Source organism: Parasteatoda tepidariorum, chromosome 11, assembly GCF_982258835.1.
Source record: "Parasteatoda tepidariorum strain Cologne lab strain chromosome 11, Ptep-v5.0, whole genome shotgun sequence".
Classification (NCBI taxonomy): Eukaryota; Metazoa; Arthropoda; class Arachnida; order Araneae; family Theridiidae; genus Parasteatoda; species Parasteatoda tepidariorum.
Window position 1 is genome coordinate 43,468,089 of NC_141765.1, and position 19,931 is coordinate 43,488,019.

The 19,931-nt window shown below is 29.7% G+C and overlaps 1 protein-coding gene across 3 annotated transcripts in view; it reads right to left on the reverse strand.

Annotated features, from left to right (window-relative positions):
- Positions 1-5,840: 5,840 nt before the first annotated feature.
- LOC107457072 (ubiquitin-conjugating enzyme E2-24 kDa) overlaps positions 5,841-19,931 on the reverse strand; it is a 41,166-nt gene continuing 27,075 nt past the window's right edge. For all 3 annotated transcript variants that reach the window (XM_087154772.1, XM_087154774.1, XM_087154773.1), the window contains 2 exons: positions 16,845-16,992; positions 5,841-6,664 (listed from right to left, as the gene is read on the reverse strand). In XM_087154772.1, the coding sequence (XP_087010898.1) occupies positions 6,567-6,664; positions 16,845-16,992 (246 nt within the window). In that variant the 3' untranslated portion in view covers positions 5,841-6,566. The remainder of the gene's footprint in view (positions 6,665-16,844; positions 16,993-19,931) is intronic.

The window sequence follows — 19,931 nt, forward strand, 5'->3', positions numbered from 1 at the left end:
TCAAAGTAAGTGTTCGAAGTTTCTGCCACCGGCTGCAATGCACACCTCACATCACCGGCGCATGGACATCCGAACATTCTGCAATATTCCAGGCATATCTCGGATTTCTCCGGCAGCTACTGCGATTCTTGCAACCATCTCCTCAGCATTGTCAACAGGGGTGTCATAAACCAGTGTTTTCATATGACCACAGAAATAAAAATCAAGACATGATAGGTCGAGTGACAGAGGAGGGCAACGCACTGGACCGCCACGTCCGATCCGCTGTTGACCAAATGTGACATCTAGGTGGTTACGAACATTTCGACTGAAATGGGCAGGGGCTCCATCATGTTGGAACCACATTGTCTGTCGCATCAGTGCAGAAATCTGTTCGTCTCCCAAAAGTTGTGGCAATACTTGCTGCAGAAAGATCAAGTAGTTGCGTCCGTTTAGACGAAACGATAACAGGTAAGGCACGATAAGATGATCTCCTATAATACCGGCCCAAACATTGACCGAAAATCGAGTCTGTGCTGCACGACGTCGTATTGCATGCGGGTTCTTTTCCGCCCACATATGGGCGTTATGCGTGTTGAAAATTCCTTCCCATGGGAAGGATGCCTCATCAGAAAACAAAACTTTAGCAGGGAAAAGGAGATCTCTAGCATACTTTCCAAGGTACCACTGTGCGAAAGCAATACGAGGTGAATAGGTAATCATCCGGTTGCAGTGCCTGGACACGCTGCACGTGAAACGGATGCATGTTGTGTTCACGGAGAATCCTCCAGACGCTTGAACGGGAAACACTAAGTTCGTGCGCTAGAATACGCGTACTCATACTCTGCGTCTCCTGCACCAGCTGCAGCATATTCTCTTCAACGGCCGGCGTTCGTGCTGTTCTTTTCCGGTCCCTGCCAGCTTTTTAAAATGAACCCGTCCCAGCTAACCTCTGGTGCAGGCGGGCAAAGAAATTATGACTGGGAATGCACCTCGTCGGATATCGTTCAGCATAGAAAAGCTGTGCGGCTGGCCCACTACAATCTGCAGCCCTGTACGCCAAATGCATATCGGCTAACTCTGCTTTCGTATAATCAGCCATCCTACTAACTTCGCGTACTTGTTCTAAATAACGATTCCCTGCATGAAAGCTCGGAACTTTCGCGCAACGCAACCTACCGCGTCTAGAAAGCATTTCCGACCAAGGGCGCCGGCAGCGGAGTGCAAGGGGGTGCACTTGCACTACCTTGGCTTTTTTTTAAACAATTAAAGAGATACAGAAAAACAATTTTGTTATTTTTTTATTAAAAATATTTTTATTAAAAAGCAAATAATTAAGTAATTATTGATACATAACAATTAAAAAATTGTTTAATCAAACAAGAATTTTAATCGTCTTGTTTGATCTCTAAATCTGTTTATAGCTTTTTCAATGAATTCTGAGTTCTTCAATGAGTTCTGATTCTTTTCTTATGCACACTGAGCATGCACAAACTTGGCAGAAATTTAAGCTATATTTTTAAATTTCATTTAATAAAATATAAATAATATTATATTTTCTATTAGCTATTTAGTTTAACAAATATGTATAAAACAAACTGACTTCTCACAACTGCAAAACTTCATCAACACAATAAATACCAATGATAAGCATGCACAAGCACGTTAGTATACAAAACTACGGTTTGCAGTTATTTGTGTTTCAAAGTCAGTAGCTATGCCAGCGCCATCAATACAGTTTCTCGTGGCAAAATTTGAAAGTATATGAAATTCGTACTTTTTTTTAAATATCTTGTTAACAATGAAGAAATGCATCTTGAAAAAAATTAACAGATAAAAGTATATGTAATAACAAAACAAAATGTAATAACGGAATATAATTTTTTTAGGGGGGGGGGTAGTTTGTTAGAGGGTTGCACCCCCTTTTATATTATTCTGCCGGCACCCTTGTTTCCGACCCTATATGATTCCATTGCTATATGATTTCCAGTCGTCAGGATGCACCCTAGCCCTCTTAGGAGTTCTGAAACGTTTAACTGAGACACCCTTTATATATATATATTGTTGTTGTTCATTTACGTCGCACTAGAGCTGCACAATGGGCTATTGACGACGGTCTGGGAAACATCCCTGAGGATGATCCGAAGACATGCCACCACAATTTTGATCCTCTGCGGAGGGGATATATATATATATATATATATATATATATATATATATATATATATATATATATATAGATTAAAATAAAATTTAAGAAAATTTTCTTAGTAATATAAAATGCGAAAAAAAAATCAAAGTTTTTAATTAAGATTTCCATTACAAAAGAAAAATGCACACTTATTTTAATTCTTGACTCTAAAACCTTGTTGTATATAATTTATTAAAAAAAATCTATTTGATTGAAGATTGATTCTCTAGGCATAATCCATCTTAGCAGAAAAGAGTTTTAATATGATTCGGGATATCTTAACAAAAACTGTCAATTTGAAAAATAAAGAATGTGAGATGAAATCTCATTACACTCAGACTATCATTTATAACTTTTTCGTTGCTTTCACTTGTGTGTTACGTAAATTCTCATTACTTTCCTTCAAAGTCTTCCTTAAAGATAAATTTATTCGATCCTTAAATTAGGAGTTATTTTGACTTCTAAGCTGTATTTAAAATAACAAAAAAAAAAAAAAAAAAAAGGAGTAGAGCGTATTATTACATTAGGTCAGTTCCCAGACACGGAGCTTTAAAGAGCCTGTTACAAATTGTTCTAGCAATGCCATTCGAAAATAAACTGAAATGTTTAATTAGTTTTCACCTTAAGAGAAGAGATGAGGTGTTCTTTCCTTCTCTTTTTGGACAAACGAATTTTACAATTATATGCAAAAAATTTTCTATGCTCTTAAAAAGCTGTAAAGATATGGCGAAATACTCAAAAAGTAAAATTAACATTAACCCCTTCACTACTGAAGTTTAAAGGAATATAGCAAAAAAATATTTTACAGTTCCAAATTTCTATTTTACTGCCATAAGTCATAATATGATAAACAAAACACAAATTATACTACCTGGGGGCTAATAATTTTTGGTCCACACTCGTGGACTTTAGGTTTTAATTAAGTAAAATAATAAAAATATTTCTGATGTTAAATTGCGCCTAAAGTAGGAAAAAACATGCATAATGTCATATTATGATCTATTTAAATACAATGATGAATAGATTTAATAATTATTCAGAAAAAAAAAATTTAAAAAAATAAATTACAAAATTTTTTTGTAATGAGATGCAATACCAATGTTTACTGCATATGAAATCTCAGTTTCAGAACTTTTTTTAACTGTGTAAACGACGTAAAATAAATAATTATTGAAAAGAATATATCATTAACAATAAGAAATCCTTGGGATTAACTATTTTTTAATTGATAATTTTAAAATTGTGGAGAAAAATACAAAAAGTTATAAAATGTATGTATGTACTTACATAATACAAATTAATACTTATATAAAACAAATAAATAAAATACACATAAAAATATTACTAAATATTTATCAAATTGAATACTTATAATACCATGAGATTTCATTTGACTTATACACTGCAACAAATTTCGCGATACGTACCAAGGTACGCATACAAGCTTTGAATTGGTCTCAAGTTTAATTAAAACCATTATTATTATTATTTTTTTAACTTTGAAAAAGAAAAAATTCCAAAAATGTAGCGGTTTTCGAAAATGGTATAGGTCAGGAGAATTGGAAAACTTGAATTTTTCATTAATGCGCCTACCTAGACAATGCATTAAACCTAGTTTTTGTAACCACTAATTGTAATTTGATTGTACTATTTTACAGAAAAGCAAACTGGAATAATATCTTTATCATGATGAATTTTCTAGACAGTTAAAATTAATATAATAAATTTAAAAAAAACATCTGAAAGTTTTCTTTTTAACTCTTCATTTTACCAAAGGAAACAAATCACAAACCTATTTTGTTCCTGCAGCTAGAGTGTTTGTTAAAGTTATAAATACTACAGAGGCTTCACCAAATAGCCGACACAAACAAACATATCTCGCGGTGGCAGTTTCACTCAAAACAGAACTTAAATTTTAACATTTCTTTATTAGACTGATTATTAAGTCTTTGATTTCTTCCAGCACGTAAAATGGCTTTAATGATTTTGATTTTCCCCAATTTAAAAAATTAACAGAATTTTAATAATCCACTTTTGCTAAGTTGTATAAAATTTTGAGAATTTTTCTTCTCTCAAATAATACAAAGTTAGCATATTAAGGTTTTTTATTTATATTTCTATAAAGAAAACCGATTTAAACCATTTAGTAGGGAGAAGTAGACAAAAGATATGAAGAGTGGAAATATGCCTTCATAGAGTATTATATACCTTCGTCAAGACCACCATATTGATCAAGCTGATAACTATTTTATTTACTACTGTATATTATTGAAATTCCCTTTACAAAAAAAAAAAAATTCTTTCACCATGTTAACCTATGGAAAAATTATATGTTCAGAATTTACCTATTTAGATAGTAACTAATAGTTCTAAATAGTATTTGTTTTAATTTATTCTTTGAAATGTATTATATTAAATTAAATTGCTGAATTTTTAACTTTAAGGAAAGTATTTTTAAAACTTTCTCCATAAATTAACAAGGAGGAAACACCTTTTTTCCCTCAAAATTATTGCAAAAATTTAAGTGTGAAACAATCGATTCGATAATTTTTAACTAAACTAAAACAATTATTTTTAAAAAGCAGTAAATTCATATCTTAATATATTTTTTTAAATATATAGTAACTAAGCATTACTATGATTGTTCAAGATTATTTCCATACTTATTCAAGAGTTGTTTTCAACTTTTTATTCATTTTTCAAACTAAGACTCTTAATCTTTATGGGTTTAATAAATATACTAAATTAATTTCTACATATTTTTTGATAAAGCTTTGTTGTCAACTTGACTTTGTGCTATTATTTGTGAAATCTAATACAAAAATTCAACTTTGTCTCAAGTAATTTAAGAAAAGAAAAACCTGTTAGATGAAAGATAAAAGTTTTATTAAATGAGTTGCATATTTTATTAAAAGCATTTCATGCCATATGGAAGTTGCCTTAATAGCTCCAATCCAAAAGCTTCATTAAATGAATTCTCTTATTTGGATATTTGTGTTATCAATAAATTTAAAAATCTAGAAAATTTTTAATTTTAATTAATAAAATTCTTAATTATCTCAATAACATGTCGACTCTCTGCAATAATAAAAAAGTTATTTCTTCCTTCACAGCCATATAAAATTGCATAAAAAAATTTCCATATAGCAATCTACAATAATTAACAGGTTTAAGAAGTCACTAACATTGTACATAGGATTTTTTTTTATTTCACTGTATAATTATTAAGCTTAGATGACAATGCCTTTCATTGCTTCTTCTCAAACTCTTATCAATAAATTATCCACATTTAATATGAAGTGTCTAAGAGTGGATGAAGTGACTAAGAGTGGATGAAGGACTAAGTTGCCTGTAAAATGCTTCTTCACCAGGCATTTTGTGGGTTTATCATGCATCCAGGCATCAGGTTAATCTCTCCAGTGATATTAAATTTTTCGGTGGTCCACATTTATGGTACTAGCATTCTGTTTGATTAATAAAAAGTTATAAATATGTATTTTAAACAAAAACTCATCTCACCCTTTATCATTTTTATTTTACGAACAGTAAGAAACACAATCACTGTAAACTTTTGGGTAATAATTAGTAAAATAAAATTTAACAGGTAAAATAAAAAATTTATTTTTTATGTGTGTAAATTTATTTTTATTAAAAGAACAACAAGAGTATCTTAATTTAAAGAATTTTTTATTTGTCACTTAAAGGTCTGTCAAATAGGTGGAAACAATATATTTTTTCTTCTTTTTTCTATGAAATATACAGAATATGGTAAAAAAAATTCTAACACATAATTAAGTATTTAACAATTTGCTTATAGAAACAAATGTCTGATAATAAATAAAATGATCATCAATTAATATATTTCATCATAGTTTTAACAAAATTATTATAATGAACAAAATTTTCTCAGAAAAACATTAATGACTTGTACAGAGATAACACATGCTAATAAAGACAAAGAATTTAACCGCAGAACTAAAAGTCAAACATTTATAACTAAAAGTTAACACTTACACAATTTACAAAGTGTAGCACATAAACATGTTTTCAAATATAGGCATTGCAAGCATTAATTTAAATATTAATAATTTTACTATGCATAATCCTTTTACAACTACTTCTTCAAGAACTGATTTAGTGAGTAAAAATTTGAACACAAATCATGCAGGACTTTTTTAATCAGCAAATGTTCAAACTTTAATGATTTCTTAGCATGGCACACAATACATTTATTTTTAAAAAATGCACATGCAAGGAGAAAAAATAAACACAAAAATCCTTCTATTTTAGAAACAAAACACTCACTCATGACCAACATATACACAAATTTCAATGAATTTTAATGTTCTATGCATGTGACAAAGCCTATATCCAAAAGCTCTTTATTTTCAGTAACTTATGTTGCATAACGTTTTGTCCAAAGTCTGGCAATACGATCATGTTCCTCTCTATGTTGAAGATACTGCGTTGCAATGCTTCCTACCAAAGGATCAGCTGAAAAAGTTACTTTCAAATGTAATTTTACTGATAAAAAAGTAAATATATAATAAATGTTCCATAATCGCCACCCTTAATATATATTTTTAGAATCCTTATCAAAACAGTATGCACATTAGGAGTTGCAAATTAATATTTAAACAACAAACAAAACGTTTTAAAAGTCTATTGAATAATTAGTAAAGAGGTTTGAATGAAAAACATGAAAACTCGTTTAAATGCCTGAAGAAACATGTAAGTGTTTCTTATGATTGCAAATCTTCACAATTTCTTTCAGCAATTAAACTGGAGTAGATGTTTTCAGTCCTGCCTTTTAAAGTATGGAATCATTAGATTTCAACAATGTTTTTCTTCTTCTTTGTTTATAAACCCTAATTTGAAACAGCTAATGCATAAACATTTTTTTAAACTTAAAGTTTGACCAAAGCTATTAAGATTCAAACTAAGAGTGATCAGTATGGAACGACCTGTACACATACAATAAAATTGCTGTTGCATCCAAGTTTTTCTATACAATTCTGATCTTTTATTATGCTAAAGTTTAGATTTTTGTTATGAACTAGACTTAGAACATTGTCCAGGAAGTTTAAAAACAAAATAATGCAATTTCAAGTAAAATGTAGGACAATTAGAAACTATCAGAATTCATACAGCTAAATGTTTTCATAGATAAGACGGGGGGGGGGATATTTTTGCATTCATAATTTCACCTGCAGTACAAAGACATTTCAGTCATAAATATATCTTTACACAATATTTCTAACATTCCCTTAGAAGCAAAGTCTCGAGTTACTTGGAAGTGATGTGGCAGCAGTCATGCACAGCACAAGCTGTGAAGCAATTACAAGCATGCAGTACATAAAGCAGATGACTTGAACGAGCCAGCAAGTGTGTAAGTAAGAAAGCTAGTGAACGAGTATAAACTGTCCGTATTTATCCAATTAACCTATTCACATGAACTTGATGTCAGCAGCTACTTGCTTAACATTAACTAATAAAACATTAAAAAAACTAACAATGTGCAAATATCCTACTCATTACAATTATTGAAGAGAGATATGGTAACTCCCTACTACTGAGGCACATTGCAACCACACTACCCACCAATGGTTTCCCTCCAACTGCCGGTAGAGGTAAACGCAAACTCTAATGTAAACAAAAGACATAACTTCAGTTGTCCGATGGTCGCCGATTTCAGAATTGCCGATTAATAGAACATCACAGTGTATACAGAAATTAAACAAATTATAAGAAAACATAAAACACAGAGATTCCAACTTCCCTAACTATCTATCAGTAATCAGAAGTACAATAATACATATATCATTAACAAAATTAGTACAGTTAGATGATGTTTCCACTACTTAATTCTATATAGGCATATACCTAATATTGATAATATTAAGCATGCATTTAATGTTAAATAAAAAAGTAACAAATAAGTGTCAATTTTTTTTATTACTTGCTGCAAACAACAAAATTTCATGTCTTTTAAAAATTTGCTTTTCTTCAGTAGCCTTTGTGTGAGACATCTGTGCATGACCTTGAGGTGAAGCACCTGTTACTTGCTTCTGATAAAACAAAATTTACAATGACAACATTCAACAAACAACAACCTTTCTGTAAAAAGGGTAGGAATTAAAAACAAATTGCTTCAATGCTGACTCAGCAATAATTGGTTCCTCTGAGAAAAAAGGGAAGATAAAGAAGAGGTCCCAGTTTTCAAAGCTAACTCTTTTTAATCTGAAAAATGTTTTTTTTTTACTTTTTCTTTTGAATAAAAACAAACTTGATTTGGCTTTATGAAATATAGTTTTTCTAAGTTCTTTTCCAGTGAAAGTAATTTTTAAAAAAATCTAGAAAAAAGGTGAAAAATCAGAACAAATAACGACGTAATTCTAATCAGGAATGAACACAGCAGTTTCATGAAAACCAGCTAAGATAGACAGCTTTGGAAATTAGATTCATTTTTATTTAAGAAACATCGAACTTGATGCTCCGCACTTCTCTTTTCTCTACTAGCACACTTAGTGCAGCAACTGCTTAGTTTAGTTATCAACAAAAAAAACACACAAAAAAACAGATATCACCCTAAAAATTTTTTTTCTTATGATCAAATTTTCACGAACTAAATGACAATCTTAATGGTTTCTGGGGGAGGCCTCAAATATGCTAATTTGTGTTAATTAATTTATGAAATCAGACACAAAAATGTACTTTCTCTGAATAAACATGTTTGTTTTTTTATACATATTTGGTATCCTGACCCTTGAAATAGACAAAATTTTGAAAAAATTGGGTCGCAATAAAAATTATATAATTGACGATAGTCCATAAAACAGCCAACAAAAGTTGCCACTGCAAATGAATTTTTAAAATAACCCATAAACAAATTCTAAAGAGGAACATTTGATTTTACTCCATTGCTAAGCAACCAAGCTCTGACTATAAAAGAGAAAATGAAATAATGTTCTGGGATTGCTCGGAGAGGTTTAATTAAAAAAAAATCTCGAAGTTTCTATGCAATAGACAATTTTTAAGCTGATTTCTATCGAAAAAGCTAAGATTTTTTTCCTTTAATCTACTTTGAAAAGAAAAATTTAAAACGATTTATAAATTACTTATAATTTTCTAAGCTTTTAGAATTTAAATACTAGAACTTTTATTGATATCATTTAGTTTTTTGTGTTGTTTTTACTATATTTATTTGAGGATTTTACTGAAATCAAATTTACATACAACTATATGCAAAATTTTAAGGATAAACATTTTTACAGCTATAATAGAGTCTGCTAAACATTAAAGTTTGAAGAAACAAGAAAAGTGCTTGAAAAATAAATGTAGATTGTATAGTAATTCTAATGCACATTCACAAGGTTTTATATAATTTATGATATTTCTTTTTTTTCTACTACTCAAGGAACTGCTAAATGTTAAGTGGCATTTTAAAAACATTGAAATATGTTATGTTTAAGGATAAGATATTCAAATAATATGTTGCATATTGTATGATTCATTGTTTAAAAAATCACTTCATTCTGCTAGATATTCGGCTTCATGGTTTTCTTTGGATAAAGATGCTTTGTGGATAGCATCCTCATGTTTCGATACATTCTGAAACTTACTTTCGCAAATTCACCATAAAATGTTGCACAGCATGTTCTTCTACAGTATAGGACCCAAAATCCGGCACTCACGGGATCGACGAAATTCCGTATCTCTCACGGAAATTCCAATATGTCGCCCATATATTACGATAAATCAGTTATGCTGTTAATTTCAGAAAAACCAATACATTTAGCTAGTTTCAAATGTAGATTATGATGGGGTGAATTTAAAACTGTCCCCTCTTTAGAAATTTCATTAATTAAAATAATAAATTTCATTAATTAAAATAATAATGTACATGATATAATCAAGAAGAAATAATCCGAATCCTCTGAAAAAGAAATAATCGTTTCTTTTTCGGAGCAAGATCATTGTTCTCGTTTTTTCTTTTACTACATAACATTTTGTTTTAACTAAAGACGCTCACCTTGTTAAAAAAAAAAAAAAAAAAGCTAACAAGGAACTAAAAAAAAAAATTAACAATTAATGCTAGGAAACTAACAATGAATAACTACAAAAAAGAAGCAAACAACTAATAATGATAAAAAAAAACAAGTTAACAAGTAACAAAAAAAAGCAATATTTAATAACTATTAAAAATACAAATAAATTGAATTTTAAAAAAAGACAGCAAAAGGGATAGAATTCATTTTGTACACCAAGTGAGAAGAAAGTTTCAATGTCAAAAGGGTGTGGCTAATTTATGGTCAAACAGGAGAGGGAAATGTAGGGACAAACCAGTAAAGCACTTGCACAGCTGTCAAGATTGATTGATCAGTTTCTCCCAACTTGCATTTCTTTATTTTGTTCATTGGAAATGCAGATGTTTTTACTTTTCAATTTCAACTGCTTTGGGAATCAATGGTTTGCTTGACACAGATTTATTATTCCTTCTCTTCATGCTTTTATTTTTAAAAGATAAAATATAGTTACTTCAAGAGAAAAAAAATTCCAAATAAAAAGAAAATATGACTGATTTTTTTCTCTCTTATCAATTAAAATTTCTTAAAAAAAATTATATATATATATATATATAGGTCGGATTAAGTGCGGAATTTCGGGATGCCGGATTAGGGGTCCCATACTGTACTACGATAAGCTACATCTACCACCAAATATTGCTATGATTTTCTTTTTTTTTCTTACATATATTTGATACAATCTCTTTTTATATTGATGCTACAGTTCACTTAGGTTTTTAAAGACCACAAGAATCCTGTTAAAATATTAAAATGCATGCTTCCTCTAACGAGAGGAAAATCTGTATCACAATAATGATCAAGACCCAAATGTAAAATAGTATAATCGCAGACCTGGTAACTTTGTAAAAAGGATTTCAGGAGATATTATTAAAAACATCAGGGGTTTTGGGAGTCTTTTCAGGAGTGTAACTCGGAACAAATTTATTCATATTTTTGTGCATAAATTTAAAGATACATTACTTTAGAAGGGTATAATTAATAGAAAAATATTGAAAATGGAAAATTAATACTAGTTACTGAACAATATATAGACCATCTTAGATTATTAAATCATGATTAAAATTAACTATATTATTCACTTTTTTAATGATTTTAAAAAAAGTATAATTATTTTTTAAACTTACATTACGCAATGAGATTACTATGAAAGAATTGTAGACAAAATAATTATAAAGCAAATGAAAAATAAATTTTAATAAAACGAACACTTTCCTCGTTATATTGTTATCATTATACATAATTATATCAAAGACTTAAACTTTTTCGCCAGTTAAAGAAACATAAGTAGCTTTTTTAGCTTTTATTAAGTCTTGTTCAGTTAACACTGCATCATAGCAGCATGTTTCGGAACTTTTGCACTTCTCTATTAGCAGTGCCTCCAAGGTTGGCAAAGCCAAGCTGGACCTACTATCAGTTAAATTTTTTTTAACTATAGAAAACACCCGTTCACAAGCAGCATTGCTGTGAGGCAAAATGAGTATGGTCAGCATTATTGATGGCAATGCTTCATATTTCCTTGCACCATTCATATCCACTAAACCCGATAGAAGAGTCCAAGCTGTGTCACATCGTTCGGCTGATAAAATCTCTTCATTTAGTTTGTCCATTTGGTATAAAGCAAACTTTTGCTCAATTTGACTCCGTTTTTACTCTGAAACAAAAAACAGAGACAAAAAATACTCCAAAGAAGCAAATTTAGCTTCATGTCGAATGGTTATATCAGCCACTTCACAGTGCTTGTAAACTTCAGTGGTCAGGGGAAATTTTTTTAAAATATAAGAGAGTGCTTCGGTATAAAATTTTCTGATTGACGAATAAAACTGCCTCATTTCTTCTGAAGAAAGGTCTGAATCTTTTATGTATTGTCTTGTCTTGCCACCTATCACAAGTTCAGAATCATCTTTTTGGTTCTTTGATTTATTAAAATTGACTTCAAAAACAGAACTTGCATTTGCTATGCATGCTGGTTTTATGAATCGAGACAAAATATTGCTAAATAAATTCATAAGTTCTCTCTGAAATCTATGAATCAATGGAGCTTGCTGCTGCATCATCGTATTGCACGATTCAAACAATGGGATGACTGACTGTAAAAAGAAAAGGTAGAGTTGAGTCGATTTATCCTCAAAAATAGTCTTCAATTTTTTAAAAGTTTCCGAAGAGCCCTTCTCTTCCTCACAAAAAAAGATTTTTAAGGCATCCCATTTCTCTAAAAATCGATCAATGGTTTTGCCCATTGATAGCCACCTTGTAGCCCCATACTTAAGAACCTTGCTGTTTTCAAGATTACATAGTTCTTCACAGAATTTTAAAAGCTGGATTCTCTTTGAACTCTTCTTCAAATAGTAGAACACATCTATCAAAAAACTTTCTACATCAAAACTGATTTTTTTTGTAGCATGTTTAGCAGCTAAATGGATTAAGTGGCAAGCACAACCATGAATGATGACATTAGGATTCTTTTTCTTTATAAATGACCCCACTCCTTTATGTTGTCCAAGCATAACTGAAGCATTGTCTGCACAAAAGGCGATGCAGTGTTCCCAGGGAACACTATTTTTTGACAAGGAGCATGAAAATGTTTTCCCCGGTACCATCCTTATCCAATTTTGGAAGAGAGAAAAGGGTAGTCTTAATTCTACCGTTGGTATCATCAAAGAATGTTACCACCAGAGGAAAAAGCTTATCGCCAGACGAATTGCTGCCGTCTGTCGCTAGAGAAAACTTTCCATTCATTATGGAGCACAAATTATTTTGAGTAGTTTCTGCAAGACTTTTGCAGATTTCTGTCGTTTTTTTCCTAGCGCATTTGAATTTGGCCGCTATGTTAGAGTCCGGGAACATTATTTTAAATAACTGGCCTACGTGGTCCGCAACAGATAGAGGTAAATTATGCTGAACTATGAAATTGGTGAAGAGAGTTTCCGCTTTAATGACACTTTGGCTCTCTTTTGAGGAACTAGAGAACATATCTCTAATACTTTTACTGGAGGAAGAAGCGGCACCATTCGCTCGATGGCGCGATCCCTCCACATGCCGTAAACAGTCATTCCAACCTCCATGAGCGATAGAAAAATCGCATTTGCAAATATTACAGTATACATGATTCATAGATTTAGTCGAGCGAGAAAAAACTGGCCATTCGACAGAATATTCTTTTCTATACATCTGTGAATGTTTTTTGGAAGCCATGATCTTATCTTCAAACAGCAACTAACTTCAACTAAGCCTAGCGTCGGCAGCAGAAAAAAGTAAACACGACAGGCTCGCACCACAGTTTTAATGTAATGGTGACGTCATTCGACCAGTTCTAGCTCTGCAGGTTCGGCGACGTCAGCACTATACCACAAGAGCGCGGGGAAAAGAAACACCGTTCTCGATTGGGAGGAGAAGGAGCTGACGTGAAAGGGGCGGGGAATAGGATTACGTGACGTCATCTTAAGAAAAATGTGAAAATTAGCTACTGGGTTTATTTTCCGGGTAAAATGTATATCTTTGCAGAGTGCCCGGAGTACACTGGAATTTCCGGAGATGCTCCGGAAATTCCGGGGTTGTTACCGGGTATGTAATTGATGATAAAAACTCAACTGCCTTCCAAAAATATGAAGAGGGAAGAAAAAGTCAACATGTTTCGAGCTTTCAAATATAAGCGCCCATTCTCAAGACTTGTCAGGTGTTAATGACTTCTGACTTTAATTATTGGATGCTCAAAAAATGTCTACTTTTATCATCTATTTTTTTTAAATCAAGTAATGGAAGTTTTTATATTTTCGATTTAGTTTCTTGGGATTATCTATTTAGCAACACAGCATATTAAATTATTTCTCGATAATAAAATAAGTTTTACGTAAGATATAGGCATAGGTTCTTAGATTGAAAAGATAATAATTCACTACTTTCTAAAAATATCAATGCAATAATTTTTTGTTGTTGCATGCCTTAACATTTATTAAGGACATAAAAAATTCCCTTTACAATTAAAATTTTAAAAGTAGAATGTGAAAATGGAATGTGCCTTTGCACCAGGAATCAAAATAAAATAGTTACAAGGACAGATATTTTAAACAATTTAGCGTTTCCCTCCAACTCAGAGTTGTTTGAAAAGGCACTTTTAATCGATCGATTCCAAAGTTCATTCTACATATATTTTAGGGTATACTTAAGGAGTATTTCGATCGAGTTTATTTTTACACAATTATTTGCTTAAAATTGTTAAATAATTTGCTTAAAATAAATTATTCAAGCTATATGATTTAATGCATTTATAGAATAATAGTAAATGGCGCTTCCATTGCATATCCTTAACCTTGATATCGCTATCATTAAATAAATGGAATAAGCTCTTTTTTACTCATTTTAGTTTTCAATGAATAATAAGTTTTGATCTAACAGATATCATTCCGGAAATAATGAAATTATTGAGTAGGTTCCTTGGAGCAATATCAATCTTATCTTCTTATGACGAAATATAGGATAAATTGGTTTTCACAGCTTCTATAAAAAATATGTTAATTTTCTCGATGATTATTATTATTTTCTTCATCAAAATAAGTTTGAAAATTGTGTATTTTTTACTGCATTTTTTAAAAAATCAGATGATTCTAAAATTGGCATGGCTTTGAAAACTTTTTACAGATTTCAATTTTTAGTACTTGCCGCTTAACAAAATAAGGCATTTTCCTAACAACAAATTATACTTTAATAATAGATTGGGAATCGTGATAAAGTTAAAAATTAAACAAAATAGTTCAGTATACTATCCAGAAAAAAATCTATATGGTATCATAAAGAAAGAGTAAAAGATATAATGAAATAATTATTTGGACAGTTCTGAGAATCACACGAGGTCAGATAATTAAAAATTTAATTTCCAAAGTAGGATGTTAGGACAACATTTAAGATACCGAGATATTCTAAGACGCTTAAAAACTTTTTTAACGTATTTGACTCTAAGTATTTGACAGCTTCTTATGTTCAGTATCTTTATACCCTTTGTAGTGACTCATAAAACATCAATACTATTTTAGATAATCTAATTTGAAGTCACAAGAAATAAAAAAAAGACAATCAATAATTTATATTCTTTTTTCGAAAAAAATAGTATGCTTAGTAAATAATCAGCTGTTATGCATCAAATAATTTAAAACATTGGAATGCTTTTAATTTCTTAACAAGGTTTTATTCTTAACTAGCAGACAATAATTCTAAGTTTTCTTTCTAAAAAAAACTTGACAATAATTTAAAAAGGAGCTTTACTTTAAGTAAAACTTAAATTAAAGTACTAAAAAATTAGATTAGTATATTAGCGAGAAATAATATACGTAGTAGCGTAAAGAATAAGATTTTTAAAAATGTTAAAATTTAATTAAATTGCTGGTAAAATAATTGTATGAAACTCTCGGGGACAGGCGATTAAAAAATTTATTTTAAGATTAAGATGATATATAAGATGTTGTCGACTAGGTATTCGTATTAATAATTATAATATATATTGAAGAAATTGATAAATATATTTAAAAAAATCTATGCATACATATGTATATAATTGACATTGTATAAATTATCGAGAAAACAAACTAAGAAATAAAATATAATCACATTAAATAAGCACAATCTGGTGTATACTTATATCCTATCAGAAGCATGCCTTTATAAAACTCAACATTCGTTATATAAAATGTTTTTTATTTAATAAAATGTTTTAATCAAATTTCTTCAGTAAATTGCAAATAAATTTTTAGACTACAAAAAAAGAAACATTTTATAGTTTAAAAAAAATAAAAGGAATAGCAATCGGTTATCAGCAAAAAAAAATATGTAAGAAATTTTATGCTACACGTGAATTCAAGTTCCTTGCAAGTTAATCACATTTTAATATTAATCACCCCCATTTAAATATTTCTTCATTGCTGCCAATTTTTTTTTTTTAAAATAATTAATTTTAATTTTTCACAGCTTCTACTAAATAAAAACTGTTTGAAACTTTAGATTGGTAAATTTCTTTTTTTTTTTTTTTTGAATTGCCTAATTAGTTTTTTAAATATGACTAAAATCGCAAGAAGTGAAATTAACATTAAGGAGTTCAAACTTTAAATCACTCTCCTGGGTAAACTATGGGGACCACATTTCCCAGATTGCGAGTACTCCCAATATTTTGAAAATTAAAAATCCAAATATGTAAAAAAAATATATGTTTATTCAGAGAAAGTACGTTTTTGTATCCGATTTCATAACTTAATTAATAATTAGCAGTAAACAATTAACATATTTGAGGTTACCCCCAGAAACCGTTAAGATTGGCACTTAGTATGCGAAAGTCCAATCATTAGAACAAAAGTTATTCAGGGTGATATCGTTTTTCTGTTGACTGTACAGCCCAAACCATTGCTGTTTATTTGATATACAATTTCAGCTTTTTGTAATTCACTTAACAAATTAAATCATTTATCTTTTATGAGTTCTTAGAATTTGTAGAGACAAAATTACATGATTGAACTTATTACTTAATTTCTTCAAACAAATTGTGACTTCTATTACCAAAAATGTAAAGTTACAATATATATAAAATAATATATTTGATACTGTACCTGGGTTACAATCTGTAAGTAGTGAACAGATTGAAAGAAGAACTTTGGAAATAGTTAAAGCAGGACTCCAATTATCCTTTAGAATATCTAGACAAATAACTCCTTGACTGTTTATATTACAGTGATAAATTCTTGTGCGAAAAGTGACCTATTGAAATAAATTACATGAGAAAGTTTTATACGATATCTATCAGTGCTTCCGGACATATTTTGATAAAATTGAAGAAACGTCTGAGAAATCAAAATGTAGTAATGTCAGAGATTTGTAATTTTACAGACGCAGTAAAACAGCTTTATTTAATTGTTGCATTCAGAAAACACTGATTTATTGATAAAAATGAAGAATTGTAGAAGCAAATTTCTTATTAGTTTATAATGAGTTTGTGTAATGAGAGAAAGCAGAGCCATAGTAAACAGATGTTTCATTAAAAGATACTGAATTAGTTAATAACTTTTGATTTAGTAAAGTTCTTTACAAACTAGTACATATTTTAATGGTTCCAGAAAGATTTATAAAAAATGGTAATACACTTGTACAAATAAGTAATAAAGCGATGAAGTCTTGTCCGGGAATTGCTTTAATTAATTGTTTTCTTTTTTTTAAAAAAAAAACCGCAAAAAAAATTATATTAAGGTTAGACAAAAAAAAAATCATATTAAGGTTAGATAAAAAAAAAAAAAAGAAACATAATACAGAGGTTTCAAGACTTTTTGACCAGTATGCTTAGTCTGGGACTACTTATTTAAAAAATATTACAAATCAATTCAAATGAAAATTAATTTAAATTTAAATAACATGAAGCTGCATTATATTTCTTTGTGGTTAACATCTACAGTCACAGAAGCATATTTGATGTTTGATTAAAATCAGAAATTTACCCTTTCAAATATTGTTAAGCTGGATTTGTATTTTTTAACAAGCTAAAAAGCATTGTTTTAACATCAGTTTATTTTCCTGAGTTATCAGGAAGGGGTTGATAATCTCAATCACTTTAACTAGAAGTGTACAACCTTTCGAACCCAAGGACAAAAAATATACAAAATAAAAATAAATACAAAAAATAAGGTAGGCCACACATGTGCAAGACAATATGGGCAGCATAAATCATTTCCACCCCAGTCGCATCAGCTCTTTTTCACATCAGTTTTAACTCTGTTTTTTTTCACGTTTATTTTTGTTTTACTCATGACTACTGTGGGTTTTTTCTCACTTCTATTTTCCATTTTTTGTAGGCAACTTTATGTTTCATACTTCAAATCACTTTTGTTTCTTCTCATTTATGCCTGGCAAAGTCTTAAGAATGGACGTCTATTTATAGCACTTGAAACATGATCTTTATTTCTATCTACATATCTTGGCAACCCTCCATATTTGAATGGTCAAAAATATATATATATAAATATATATATATATATATTCAGATAAGGTACTTTTTTATTTCGTAGTTAGAACTAATTAATCAGCAGCATAGTTAAAGTTAATTCTTTGAACCATTAAGACATTGATTTTAGTACTCAAAATTCTGGTCGGTGGAACAAAAATTATTCAGGGAGAATTTATATTTTTCTAATTGTTCACTGTACATAGAACTTTAACATTTTCATCAACATTGAATAGAGAAAAAAAATTTCAGTACATAAAGAAAATTACAGAAATAAGAAAACTTAACTACTAAAAAACTGCTAAGTGGAAAAATGGGATTTAAACAAAAAAACCAGCGGCAGTGCACCATCTCCCAACATATTATATTTCTGAATATAGGTTAAGGAATTCAGCAGCAGAAGGAGGATAACGAATAAATTTCGTGTGAGTTACTCATACCCTCCAACTTTGCCTACCTGGCCATCAGTAGCACTCGCGCAACACACATTTACGGCATCCCGCAATATTTGCTATGCTCATATTGATACTTAATTATATTCACTTATAATTTCAAAAAGCAGTTGATAAATATAAGAAAATAGATTTTGAAACAAGCGTAAAATTTTATTTCACATTGAGAAATTTTTTAAAACATTAAAATGCCATAGACTTTTAAAAAATCATGTTATTTAGATAGTACAATTTTAATTCACATACAGGAAGGTACACTTTTCTAAGGATATAAAATTATTAAATTGCAAATGAAAGTTTATTGTACATTTATACAAATTTCAAAGAAAAATAATATAACATCTCAGTAAAATGCAAAAAGTGAACTCTCCACAACTTTTTCTCTACATTCATTCAATTGTTACCAAATTTTTTTCACTTATTTTATTTAGGAAGGTCAGATTCTAAGATGTTTCCTATTAAATACTTTTTACACCAAATTTTAAAACAATTAAATCAAGAAAACAATTGAATACCAATTTATTGAAAGAAAAATGGAATATATAAATGAGTTTCTTCCTAATAAAACTTTCAGAATTAGAAAACAATATTTAAAAACTTATATCATCTAAAGCTTACACATTAAACTTTGTTCTTTAAGAGGAATGAATTTGTATAGACATTAACCAATAGCTAAATTGTTTCAAATCTTTGAATTATCTATTATAATTAAGGAGTAAAAGCATTAATTAAGAAATCTAATCTATAAGCAAATCTGATTTTAATTAAAAATACCCTTAATTACAGAAACACAGTATCTAAACCTCTCTATGCTTTTTCAGTGATGAATAACAAGCATTTTTTGCTCTTTTTAACTCATCCTCAGTAAATTGTGCATTGTAACAAACTCCCATGCTTAATTTAGTGATTAGAATTGATTCTAATGTTTTGGTACTCAGACTTGAGCGATTATCAGTTTGATTTTTACGAATCATGCTAAAAATTCTCTCAGATCCAGCATTACTATGGGGAATTGACAGAATTGAAAGCATTATTTTTGACAAAGCCACATATCTCTTTATTCCATTGTTATCCTTTAACTGGCTAATTTTATGCCATGCCTCATCTACTCTGGTATGATTTAAAATTTCAGAAGGAAAATTGTCTGCCTGATAAAAGGCAAATTCTAACTCAAATTGATCAATGTCAATACCACAATTAAACAAATCATAAAAATACTTAAGAGATGCAAAATTTGCATTCTGCCTATTCAA